Below are 12,660 nucleotides of genomic sequence, written 5' to 3' on the forward strand. Positions count from 1 at the left end.
TAACACACATTTCTAAAATCATAGAAACCATATTTAGTTTTTATATTGCAAGTCATTACTTTATGAACCTGTGTGTACAAATATGGTTCGGGGTTTTCGTGTGAAGCTCTACCTCTTGATCAACTGTTCTAATGAAGGTTTCATCCTGAACAGAGTGATCAATTTTGTAATATCCTAATTAACCTTAACGAAGTGTAGGTCCTAATTGAAAGTCTCGTGTTGGAATTTACTTGCAACAGTTAATTGTGGTGGTTTTCCTGCTTTACCATCACAATTAGTGTATGGCAATATAATTTGTTGTGGCTAAAAACTGAGGCACATCATTTCATGGTTATTATTTTTTAGCCATTTGTGCTTGTAGTTTTATAGCATAAAAATCTTATGGTCATGATCTTTAATATACCTTGTCAAAACCCCTTTAGCCAGTCTTGATATTTTGTAGATTCATATAGTACAAATCCTAGCCTTGGAAATCATAAGACAATTTTAAGACTTTCTATACTTTCAAAGGTGAAATATGTCGTGCTATGAATATATAATAAAGTCTTAAAAGATAAAGAAAGAATTGGAATAAACTAAACTGCACTTTTGTGCCCAATCTTATAGCTCTTAATGGATGACTAAACAATACCTAATGATCAACAAAGTGGAGAGAGAGTGTATATAAATTGTATCCTCTTAAGAATAATCTACAATTAGAACTGTGTCTGTTTCATGCAACATGTTCTCCGGTAAGTTTCCACAAATCAAACTGTATGATGTCATCTTCATATTACTACAACGCGAATATTAAAACTTCTAGTTGTTGTGTGTCGGCCACCAGAACCAGACATTTCTCTTTGAGGTTGGCCCGATTTACCCCCTGAGCATTTGGATCCATGTATTGGCTTGAGTTTACCTTAATGAAGGCATATTGAACCAATCCTCCCTTTATTATCTTTTCAAACTATGTGACAGTTGGAGTGCAGCGGAAAGCCCCATTGATAATCTTCCAAAGCACTCATCTCTTTAAGATGTCCTAGGCACTGGTCTACAATCAACCTAGAGGTTGTCTTGAGGAGACTTTTCATATCCCCTGAAGCACTACTGCTACGGGTGCTAGAAAAAACGACAACATATACCTTGAGAGATTTGATCCTTTAGAGAGATATCAAATCTTAAAGGTGCAAACCTTTTCTCAAATTTTGCACACAATTTTTTTTTGCACCTTGTGAGATTTAATCTTCTAAACACTTAATAGATCTGTAGTTAAAATAAATCTAAACTAGTTTAATTAATTTTTTAATATTTTTCTCCCCAAGAAAAAATCATAATTTTCATTAATGAGTTGAAAATTACATGTTGTAAATGCTTGCAAGCATATTCTCTCACTGTCTAAGTGATGCTATCAACAAAAAAAACTATGAATGATGCTATCAATAAAAAAGCTATCCCAAATTGGGAGACTATTAAAATTTTAATGTGATATGTTTCTTTCTCAAATTTTGCACACAATTTTTTTTGGCATCTTATGAGATTTAATCTTCTAAACACTTAATAAATCCATAATTAAAATAAATCTAAACTAATTTAATTAATTTTTTTATAAAATCGTAATTTTCATTAATGAGTTGAAAATCACAAGCTGTAAATGCTTGTTAAAATGTTTCAAAATTTTAGCGTGTTCGAGGCCACATTTAGTTTATCAGTAAAGTAATATATTTGTAATAACTCAATTTAAAGAGCATGATTTCGCTCTGTAAACCCTTGCCAAAACCCTAAAATACACATTTTTATTCGTATAAAAGCCTTACCGGCTCCTATTAGTCTTTCATTGAGCGGCGAGTAACGAAAGCACAGAGGAGGACGACGAGATTACTAACGGGTCTGCATCTGCATCTGCATCGTAGCAATGGTACTGCTTCTCATTTTATTTGTTTATGTATTCTTTGTCCGTGTGATGGATCTTTCGAATCTCTGAGCTTTAATGAAAATTTTGTGTTATCTCCTTTCACGGACTCAGATTATTACATTACTGATAGATTAGGTTTTGCCCGAGCCACTGCGTGCCGGTGAAAATAACTGCACGCGATTCCACACTCAGGCCTAGTCGATGCTTGTTTGCTATGTCGTTGTTATCCCCAGAAATACTCTATAATTTGTTGTGATTTTAGGGCTTCAAGACGGTTGTTGCCAGAAGTAGTGTGCTAGTTGTTTCAATGTTAGTGTTTCAGAAGGTACGGCGAAATGGGAAGTCCTGGCGATTTTGAGCATTATCTTAAACTACATACGGCCATCCTTATTTACTATGTTTTAATGAAAAAAAACAATGTTACTTTTACCAAGCTATATACATAAAACCAAAGTCGCTGGAGGACTGCATCTTTTGTCATTACTGTTTTACCCCTATGGACAACTAGAACCACGTTGAAATTCAATGATCTGCGTGGGCAACTCTTTCTAAAATGATTTTACAGTAATGAAACAAAAACTACAAAACATATTTCAATAGATGCATGATAACTGTTCACCCTCCTTACTAAATGGAGTTAAATGCTCAAAACAGGATATATACACATAGTATGTTTCAGCAGCATAAATAAGATGTCCTATAACACAGGAGACCATTGATTTCGAACAGATTATTCAGTGGACTACGCTACATTGGTAATGAATGGCAAATCAAACATCACGGTAACAACATTTTAGCATAAGAGCCTTTTTGTAAGAACACAATATGAACAAGATTTATTCCCTAAAGAGGGACTTAAATACAGTGGTTACAGAGTTTACAACCCTTCTTGCGGCCTGGCACTGCAAGCAAGATCTGCCTGCTCTACTCGGGCCTGCGCCTCTCTAAGTGCAACCACTTCCTCTTCTGCAGATTCATCTCTACCCTGTTTCTCTTCCTCTGGCGAAAAGAACACAAGGAAGTATTGATGGCCTTCCTCAACACTTCGACGCGGATTACGCTAACGGGTTGTTCCCAACTTTTTCTTATTGAAGCGTTAGGCATCTGCCAACAATTTTTTTTTTGGCATCCTTCTCTCCTGGACCTTCAATCCTTCTCGCTTACCACAACCATCATGAATTTCTTGCCGTCACGGTTCTTTGGAAGGAGCTCCGGATGTAGTGGCCAACAGTCTTCATTGGTGTGGCCAATCTTGTGGCAATGACTGCATTGTTTAGGAGCCATCTCTCCATCTGCACGTTGCTTTGCCCGGGCTGTATGGAAAGAATTCTTTTGCTCCCTGAATGCTTGCATGTTCTTCCCTTTCATCTCAATATACAGGGCTTAGCCTTGTCTAATGTTCGTATATAAAGTAATCCCAGTTGTGTTGGATATAGATGTGAGGGCCTCCAATGTGTTTAATAAGAACACTAAGTTCATCTTCTGAAATGTTTAGCAAGATAGCTAATTTTCGGAAATTGGCAGTGTAATCTTGTAGATTGTTCATGACGTTGCCTGAGATACTGCCATTGAATTTGTTGTTCTCTGACATACCCAGCTAGGTACAATTTCTCGCAAATCATATCTTCGAAGTTTGAAGTTACTCTACAGCTGCATTCCTTTGCTGTTGCTAATGTTGGAAGTAGGTCTCCCACCACAGGGAAGCATGCTACAAACAGTTTAAGGCACACAAAGGTAATTTTTTGCACATCATTATATTCTTTGGCTGAAATAAACCTCAAGCTGCCTTTAACCAATTATTCAGTTTTTCTTCCTATATTTTCCCCTCAAATTGCTGAATGTTGAGCTTTGCCCCCACTGTAAACTGGCTTAGGCACACTTGTTCAGAAGGAGTCTTTCAAACCAAGTCAGATGTCCCCTGTTGTACGGCTTTGAGACCTGCTTCCATCCAAGTGAGTTTTACATCAGGAGATACATTTTCTCCTTACGTAGAGGCATCTTCTTAACTCGTTTGTTCCAGTATTTTTTGGGGCCCGAAGGACAGGAAGAAATACAATGTATTCACCAAAAGTAAACACCTAGTTGTTTTGTTCAAATATGATTTTGATGATTCGTTATGTCAAGGTGTCTTCTGTTCCCATGTGGCTTAAATGAACAGATCATTAAATGTTAGCATTTTTAATCTGGCCTTCGCAGTTATAGTCGTTTCCTGACTTCAGAAATTGCCGTTGATTCTAAATGACCATATGGAGGGGCTACATGGATTATGCAATACCTTAACAGTTAGCCCATTTCCAGTTTATGCAATGATTAACCAGAAACAACTGAAAGTTCTTAAATTTACCGACCAAAAACCTCCAGATTAGCATACAAAGCTGAAAGCAACATTATCTTCACTACTTTGGTATTGATGGATCTTCAACTGTTGCTTGGGCTGGGATTGACTTCCCTGGCTGTGTTGTGCTTCCTTGATGTAGTCTGGTCTATTGCCTTTTTGAGCGACATGGATTGTGCAACATCTTAACAGTAAGCCCGTTGACAAAATTTGTCCAATAGTTAACAAGAAGCAACTAAAGGTTCTTAAATTTACTGAATATAAAACTTTCAGATTAGCATACGAAACTGAAAACATCATCATTTCTACTTTGTTACGGATGGATCATCAACTATTGCGTGGGCCGAGATTGGCTCTTGGCTCTTACGAGCTTCTGGGTTCGCTTGACCTCCAAGCGACCCTTTGCTTCTGAGTCGCACCAACTCTGCAGATTGCCTCTTCTGGGCTTACACTCCGCATTCAAGCATCTCTGAGCCTCTTGGGCTTCTCTGTGCTTCTCCTGAGCATAACTCTTTGTGTTATCAGTGGCTTGCTCGACCTCCAAGTGAATCCCTGCCAAATGCGTTCTCTGTGTATTTGTAACCATTTGGTTACAGTCCTCCATCATGGAAAACCATGCGTTTTCACAAAAGAATCAATTTCTCATGGAAATGAACTGGCAAGCTCCAAAAACCCAGTTGTTCGGCCTTCCTCCTGCAGAAATCCCACGTTCGAAAATGTAACACAATACACAGGAAAACACCTCATGGAGCGTTTAATCGGACTTCAAATATTATTGAATTGCCCCTAAAACCTATCGGGTCTGTCCAAATATCACTTATCGCAATCGCATAGCGAAATGGTAAAAACCCAATACACAGGAAATACAAAGAAATTCCACATTCCCGGATTTCAAAACTTATGAAGTTGGGTCTATAAACCCATCGGGTCTGTCCCTTATCGGCATATCACTATCGCAAGTCGCATGGTGCATGTGGCGGCCCTTTGTATCGGGGATCCACCAATTGCTGACCACCCCGATCGAATCCTGACCGTTGATCTGCGCACCCGATCCAACGGTCCATGCGCAATCGCACATCGGCCCATCGCTTTATCGCATGTCGCAATATTGCCGTCGCAACGACTTGGGGGTCTTCCCCTTGGTTATGCCGATCGCCGATACCGCACCTCGCGTATTGCATTAGTGGGGTCTACACCTCTGCTCCTCCGATCGCCGACCGCCCTGATCGTCGATTTAATCGCATATCGCTTTGCTTGGGGTCTCGATATCGAGTGCAGCGTACCTCTGACCCGATATATCGGAGATCACTAATCGGGGGTCCTTTTGCCCTTGCGTTAAGTCCTTCCCTTGGCTTTTTCCGATGCGATTTCTTCAATGAGCCTTTTAGGCCATTTTCATAAGAATTTGCCTCCTTTTCAAAGGACAAAGGCAACCTTCTTTCTGCGATAACTTCTTCACCTGAAGTCCATTTTAGCCCATTCAAATTGCAATGGATTCAAAATGACAAGGTCTATGCAATGGGACTATTTCCAGGAGCAACCCTTGACTTTCATTTTCCTCTGTGAGGAACACTTTAGACTTAGAAGTCTATTCTAGATCCATTTTGGATCATGACAAGACAAGGAAATGGAACTTGAAGAAGGATCATCAAAAGGTTTATCAAGAAAGTCAAAGACATTAAAGAGGACATCAAATCATTAGGAAGGTCTAGTCTACACATTATCTTGAAGGAAGGAACTAAGGAGTATCTAAAAAGACCTCAAAACTCTAGCTCATTCAAAGAAGGGTTCTATACTTGAAGCATTCTTGGGAAGTTCACACAATTTACAATCATTATCATAAGTAAAAGAAGAGCTCAGGGACCCTACCTCCACTCAAAGGAGGACTACACATTGAAGCGTCTTGAAGTCTCTATATCCAAGGAAAGTAAGAAGAAGCATTGAAATTAAGAAATCAAAGCAATCTCCCTCTCATTGAAGAAAGGATCACTTTTCAAAGCATTCTTGAAGAAAAACATCTTCAATTATCAACATCTTCAAGACGACATCAATTTCAAGATATAATAATCAAAGGAGATTTTCACTTGAAAAGTAATTATCTTTATATTTATGCCTAAATCTACTATCAAAATGACTTCATTTTGCAAGGAGAGCAACAAATTGGCTGGGTTATCGATATTCCTTGCATGGAAAAAGAGGATAGACTTGATCCTCATAGAGAATGAAGTTATTAGTCATGTCAATGGTAAAGTCTCCAAACCATCTGAAGAACAAGATCAAGCATTATCAAAGTATATGAAAGGGGAAATAAGGGCTCAAGCGATTCTTATAGAATCCATCAAGGATCCCCTCATTCCTTATGTAACAAAATTGGACACATCAAAAGAAATATATGAGAAGCTAGTAGAATTATTCTTCGTAAGCATTGTTAGAGAAGTCATATATTTAAGAACCAAGCTATACAAGATGAAGAGATTAAAAGAAGAAGAAATAGCCTCATACTTTATTAGGTTATCACAAATAAGAGACCAACTACAAGAGTTGGGGGGAATAATGCCCGATAAAGAAAAGATCACAATTGTGCTCAATGCTACTCCATTCAATGAACAATGGTTGTTATGTAAGATTGAAGAAACCAGGTTAAAAGCAAAAATTGATGTTGGACCAAGCGAACAAGTTCAAGCATTTGCTGCCATGGCTAGGAGGAAAGGAAAATTTGGGAAGTTTGGTCCTCAAAAAAAGAAGAAGATTGATATGTCAAAGATCTAATATTATGGCTATCAGGAATATGGGAATTACAAGAGAGATTGTCCTATAAATTCAAGGAGGACAACAAGAAAAGGAAAGAAAGGAATGAAGCCCGTATCACCGAAGAAGTGGAAGAATCTGATGAGAAGAAATCCAAAGGGATAGATCTTCACTATTAAGGTTTCTCAAATGCATAACAAGAAGAAGTAGGAGATGAAAAAGACTTCTACCATGGCAAAAGTCTACATGGTTGTAGCAATCATGATGATAGTAGCTCATACTGAAGTAGTAATATGATTGGAAGAAAGTCATCTAGCATAGAAATCATCATCATACATCATCTATAAGAAGGAGCATTTGCAGAAAGAGGACAATCAAGGTCCTCCAATGGAATCTTCATTAGAAGGTTCACCTCTACTTGGAAGAAGCAAGTGTCTCGCTGATGGTCTACATTCCACCTTGTGTGGGATCCTTTGCTTAAAAGGATGATGGTATGATGACATAGGAGTGCAACATGGTTGAAGCACTTTCAAGCAAGGAAATGAAGCTTCCGAAGGAAGTGTTGATGACCAAACGAAGAAAAGAGGTATGTATGCATGTGTTCGATAGATTAAGTCATGTCATCATATAGTTGCAGATAGTATGGTTGAATGCTCTATCAAATGAGCATGATAAAAAAAGAAGGATCTCTTCCTTGAGAAAGATGTATGAAGGCATATGCCCTAGTTCACATATTGATCATATGAACTATGAAGTCAACATAAGAAGCTAAGGAGTTCATACTCAAGTTTTGTTTATGTCTTCTTTGTTCATGTGATGGATCTTTTGAAAGACTCCTTAAATTAATGAACGCTGGCAGTGAACTAGTTAATTATTAGCTCTGCTGATTTTTCCATTATAGCGTGATTCGTCCGCTGACTTTTCATTCTGAAATTTTGCACTGTCATGTAATTTGGAATTTTGTGTTGCCGTCAAAGAGTTCTACATATACACAGTGGCTGGGCGGATCTGAATCCGAATCCATCTCTGATATGGGGATCTGCGGATCTAGCCACTAGGACTGACGGATCCGGTAAGGTAGCAAGTTATTAATACATATGCATTTATATGTTACATTTGCTAGGCTCACTGGTCTTTTAGCTCAAAGGTTCTTTGACCTAACCACACAAACACTCTAACCTCGAAACATATCTGTGCAGTTTCTTGCAGGCTCAATCCCCTTATACACAAAGGCAGGCCTGAATAAAACCTAGTTCACATCCTAATTAATCTATACTGGCTCAACAACCTAAGTGTCCTGTGTACATATTTGTTACAATTTGGGGGTTGAGCCAAGGGTATTGCATTTCCCTCGCCTTTATATATATATATATATACAACACACATTTACATAATCAAAATTCAAAACAACAACAGACCTAGTGTAATATTCTCTTTTTTTGATGTGGTCAAGATGGATGGTATTTGCCTGTGGTATTTGCTGTTTCCCATGGTATTCACATTCCTTTTTAGAGAAAAATAATAAATTATAGGCTTCTAGAGAGTCCATCAAGCTTATAAAAGGGGAGAGGAGCAAGGCTCTTGGATCATCCGGAATTTGACTATCTTATTGTGTATTTGTTGAGAACTTGGCATGGCTAGTTCCAACTTGATCCCGGAATGAAAACCCTGTGGTGATATTTGTCCGGTGGATCCATCCTGGATTCTCAAGTGTTCTTCATTTGTTGAACCGCTGTGGATGCCATTGACAAGGGCTTCAAGGTTAATAGTACTGGCATGTATCATTTTACAGTTAGTAATAAAATAAAGTGGCTGCAATTAACAGTTTGATTTGTGTTCTGTGTTTTGGGTAAATTTATTTTTCAGATATTTTTATTGTAAATGCATGTGTTGTACTAGATCTGGAAATTATTGTAAAGAGAATGTTATATGGAACACTATAGTGGTCCAGATCCATTCTGATTTTCCCGGTTTTGGATCTTACACCTAGTGTTGCCTGGCATCCTCAAGCTCAGGATGTGGATCTTACACCTCGTGTTGCCTGGCATCCTCAAGCTCAGGATGTCATTGTGTGTCACCATTTTAGCACTAGCCCTTTCCATGTCATGTCATTCTGTGGCATGAAAGCCTCAGGCAGATTATTTTGTCTGCAATAGTCATTGATCAGGTAGTATATGTAACATTATTTGGAACCAGATCACCCATTTTGTTCAAAATCTTCAAGGCATCCCTCCTTCTACCTTCAAGGCAAAACTTGTAACTCGTTTTGCTCATATGGACGCTAGGGTTTCAGTTATGTAGGTTGTGGGCTGATTTCTGGCAAAACTTGCAATCATATGCACGCTAGGGTCACAGTTAAGTAGGTTGTAGACTTGTAGGCTCAGAAATGAAGGATAAAATGCAAAAAATGTGAGAAACAAAGGAAGGAGAGATGCCAAAATTGTAAGAAATTTACCTGCCTTATAGCATATAGGCTTTATTTTGGTTTTCTCTTATATTAAAAGAACTCTAATCTTCTCTTTTTCTCGTTTTTTATCAACAATGTGTTTGAGGGGGGTCATGTGTGTCTCACAGCTCTTAATTAGGGTGTTGATTCTGAGGCATTTTGGTTATTGATACTCTTCTGGAAGTGAAAGGTTGTGGTGAACAGGAGTTTCCTGCAATTTTTTTTCCCTTTCTTTTGTATATATAAATTTTACTGTTTAGCGATTGAACAGATCCAATAAGGTTTTAGAGGGGGGCCAGAAACAGCCAATAAATTCAGTAAAGGCCAGCTTCTGGTTTGGAAACATGTCTACCAGTCTCTGATCTGTTTCTAAGGTGGTTTGATTTCTGAAACTTTTCTCGTGAGGAAATGTTGGGGTGAACATGAGGTTCCTCCAACTATGTTTTAAAAGTTTATTGTTTTGTAATTCAATGGATTTAATATTTTAAGTTTATTATTCTACCTGCATTCCCTTTCCTAATGGTGTCAAATCTGGGTGCTGCATACATGTCAGAAGAATCAGCAAGAAGACACAATGTCATCTTAAAAAATGGTTGCTGGAACACACCTTTCTGAAATCACAGAAACCATATTCAGTTTTTATATTGCAAGTCATTAATTTATGAACTCGTGTGTACAAATATGGTTTGGGGTTTTGGTGTGAAGCTCTACCTCTTGATCAACTGTTCTGATGAAGGTTTCATCCTGAACAAAGTGATCAATTCTGTAAGATCCTGATTAACCCTAATGAAGTGTAGGTCCTAATTGAAAGTCTCGTGTTGGAATTTACGTGCAACAGTTAACCGTGGTGGTTTTCCTGCTTTACCATCACAATTAGTGTATGACAATATAATTTGTTGTGGCTAAAAACTGAGGCACATCATTTCATGGTCATTATTTTTTAACCATCTGTGCTTGTAGTTTTATAGCATAAAAATCTTACGGTCATGATCTTTAATATACCTGGTCAAAACCCCTTTAGCCAGTCTTGATATTTTGTAGTTTCATAGAGTACAAATCCTAGCCTTGGAAATCATAAGACAATTTTAAGACTTTCTATACTTTCAAAGGTGAAATATGTCGTGTTGTGAGTATATAATAAAGTCTTAAAAGATAAAGCAAGAATTGGCATAAACTAAATTGCACTTGTGTGCCCATTCTTATAGCTCTTAATGGATGACTAAACAATACCTAATGATCAACAATAGTGGAGAGAGAGTGTATATAAATTGGATCTTCTTAAGAATAATCTACAATTAGAACTGTGTCTGTTTCATGCAACATGTTCTCCGGTAAGTTTCCACAAATCAAACTGTATGATGTCATCTTTGAATATTTTGTTCTTAATTTTGTATGGTATGGTGTAATTTCTGTCTCCTCGTCTATATAATTATCTGTCTATCTATATTATAATGTTTTTCTACTTCTGAAAATATATTTTTTTATATAAAAAGGGAAAAAACAACGCATATGGTTTTCAATATTTTTGTAAATTATATGATTTCAGTTAAGTGATAAGTATTCTCGTTCCCATTATGTGGTGTGAGAAGACATCCTAGATGATTTGATCATCACGTTGAATAGTATTCTCACTTTTGCGTTGTTTGATATTATGATGATAGGTCAATGTTCCGAAGACCAAGAAAACTTTTTGCAAGAACAAAGCTTGCAAAAAGCACACTGTGCACAAGGTTACTCAGTATAAGAAAGGGAAGGACAGTCTTTCTGCTCAAGGTAAGTTCACTTTTTTGACTGCACTGATACCAAAGGTGCCGGTCTATTCATAAAGCAAATCAAGCTGATGGAACTTCCATTTTGCTAGGGAAACGACGGTATGATCGAAAACAATCAGGTTATGGAGGCCAGACAAAACCTGTGTTTCACAAGAAGGTAAATAAATATTTAACGAGTGCTGCCAGCGTCTTTCGAACCTGAAATATTTCAAGAGTTGGTCATATTAACTTTTTAAATGTCTACAATGAATCTGATGTGATAATATTTCAATTTGTTGACTTACTAGGCAAAAACAACAAAGAAGATTGTGTTGAAGCTGCAATGTCAGTCTTGCAAGCATTATTCTCAACATGCAATCAAGGTGAGCTTTTAACAGTTTCTATCTTTTCTGTTCTGTTGCTATTCAACGATGCCCTCTTTTTCTATGTTGTGCCTTACGACAATGTTGTAATCACACATATATATAACTTGGGCAAATGCCTTCGTCTGGATTTCATTGTTTTGCAGCGTTGCAAACATTTTGAGATTGGTGGAGACAAGAAGGGGAAGGGAACCTCCCTTTTTTAAACTTTCAGCTTTGTTGCAGCTTTATATCCATCATTTTACATTCTTGTTCGCATGTCTGTCCAAGGACAGAAATTTTGTTGTGTTGTTTATTAGTAGATAGAGTCAACCAACCGAAGATGCCAATTTAAATTTTGCCTTTGTCTTAATGTCTCTTGCACTTAATTTAAAGAACAAATCCTTGGATTCAAATCTTGCTTGGTTATGTTCTCTGGTTACTTTATGTTAAAACTATTTTTTGGTCCCTGAATGTGCAAGTTTTCACATAGTTGATAATGACAATGATGGCTATTGCGTTTTGGAATGTAGAGATTTTTATCTGTCCGATCATTCTTTTTCTATATTTATAAACCAAAATATTTAACATATGGTAGTACGTGAATTTGATAAAGAACATGTTTTGATTTACTTGCTTGGTTTTTTTAATCGTATTGTATTTCAAGTTAAATGGAACGAGCTTTTATTATACCACAATCCTTGATTTAGTGGGACATATTTCTCAGTTGCAAACATGGCTCTCTTTTTGAACTCGATCAAACTTGGAGCATATAAAGAGTGAATGAGTGTATGTTTCAATCCTAAACCTAATCTCTATTTCCTTCAAAATGTATATATAAAAGAGTGAATGCGTGTGTTTTAATCCTAAAGGTCAATCTCTATTTCCTTCACACTCCAAAATGGATGCTCTAGGAAAATTTTATTCCAACGAAAATGGATGCGTGTGTTTTAATCGTAAAGCTAATGTTTTTTTTTTTTTTTCACTTCTGGTTCATGGATACCATGGTCAGTGGTCCGCTACGTCCAGGATCGGAAGTCTCTAGGGTGGACCCCACCCGAAGGGGGTCACACCCCTCGGCCATTACAGACCTAACCCCAAGAGCTTTCGGGTTTCGACCCTGTGAC

The 12,660-nt window shown here is 37.5% G+C and overlaps 1 protein-coding gene across 1 annotated transcript; it reads left to right on the forward strand.

The window, feature by feature from the left end:
- The first annotated feature begins 1,733 nt into the window (after nucleotides 1–1,733).
- Nucleotides 1,734–12,061, forward strand: LOC149146762 (large ribosomal subunit protein eL42z/eL42y-like). Its single transcript, XM_089446693.1, has 5 exons — nucleotides 1,734–1,894; nucleotides 11,082–11,193; nucleotides 11,282–11,349; nucleotides 11,480–11,554; nucleotides 11,701–12,061. Exons 1-5 carry the CDS (start codon nucleotides 1,892–1,894, stop codon nucleotides 11,758–11,760), a joined length of 318 nt encoding a protein of 105 aa, XP_089302819.1. The 5' UTR covers nucleotides 1,734–1,891; the 3' UTR covers nucleotides 11,761–12,061.
- The last annotated feature ends 599 nt before the right edge of the window (nucleotides 12,062–12,660 follow it).

This window comes from Pinus tabuliformis, chromosome X (assembly GCF_031772625.1).
Source record: "Pinus tabuliformis cultivar Carrire ecotype Pingquan chromosome X, CPIR1, whole genome shotgun sequence".
Taxonomy (NCBI): Eukaryota; Viridiplantae; Streptophyta; class Pinopsida; order Pinales; family Pinaceae; genus Pinus; species Pinus tabuliformis.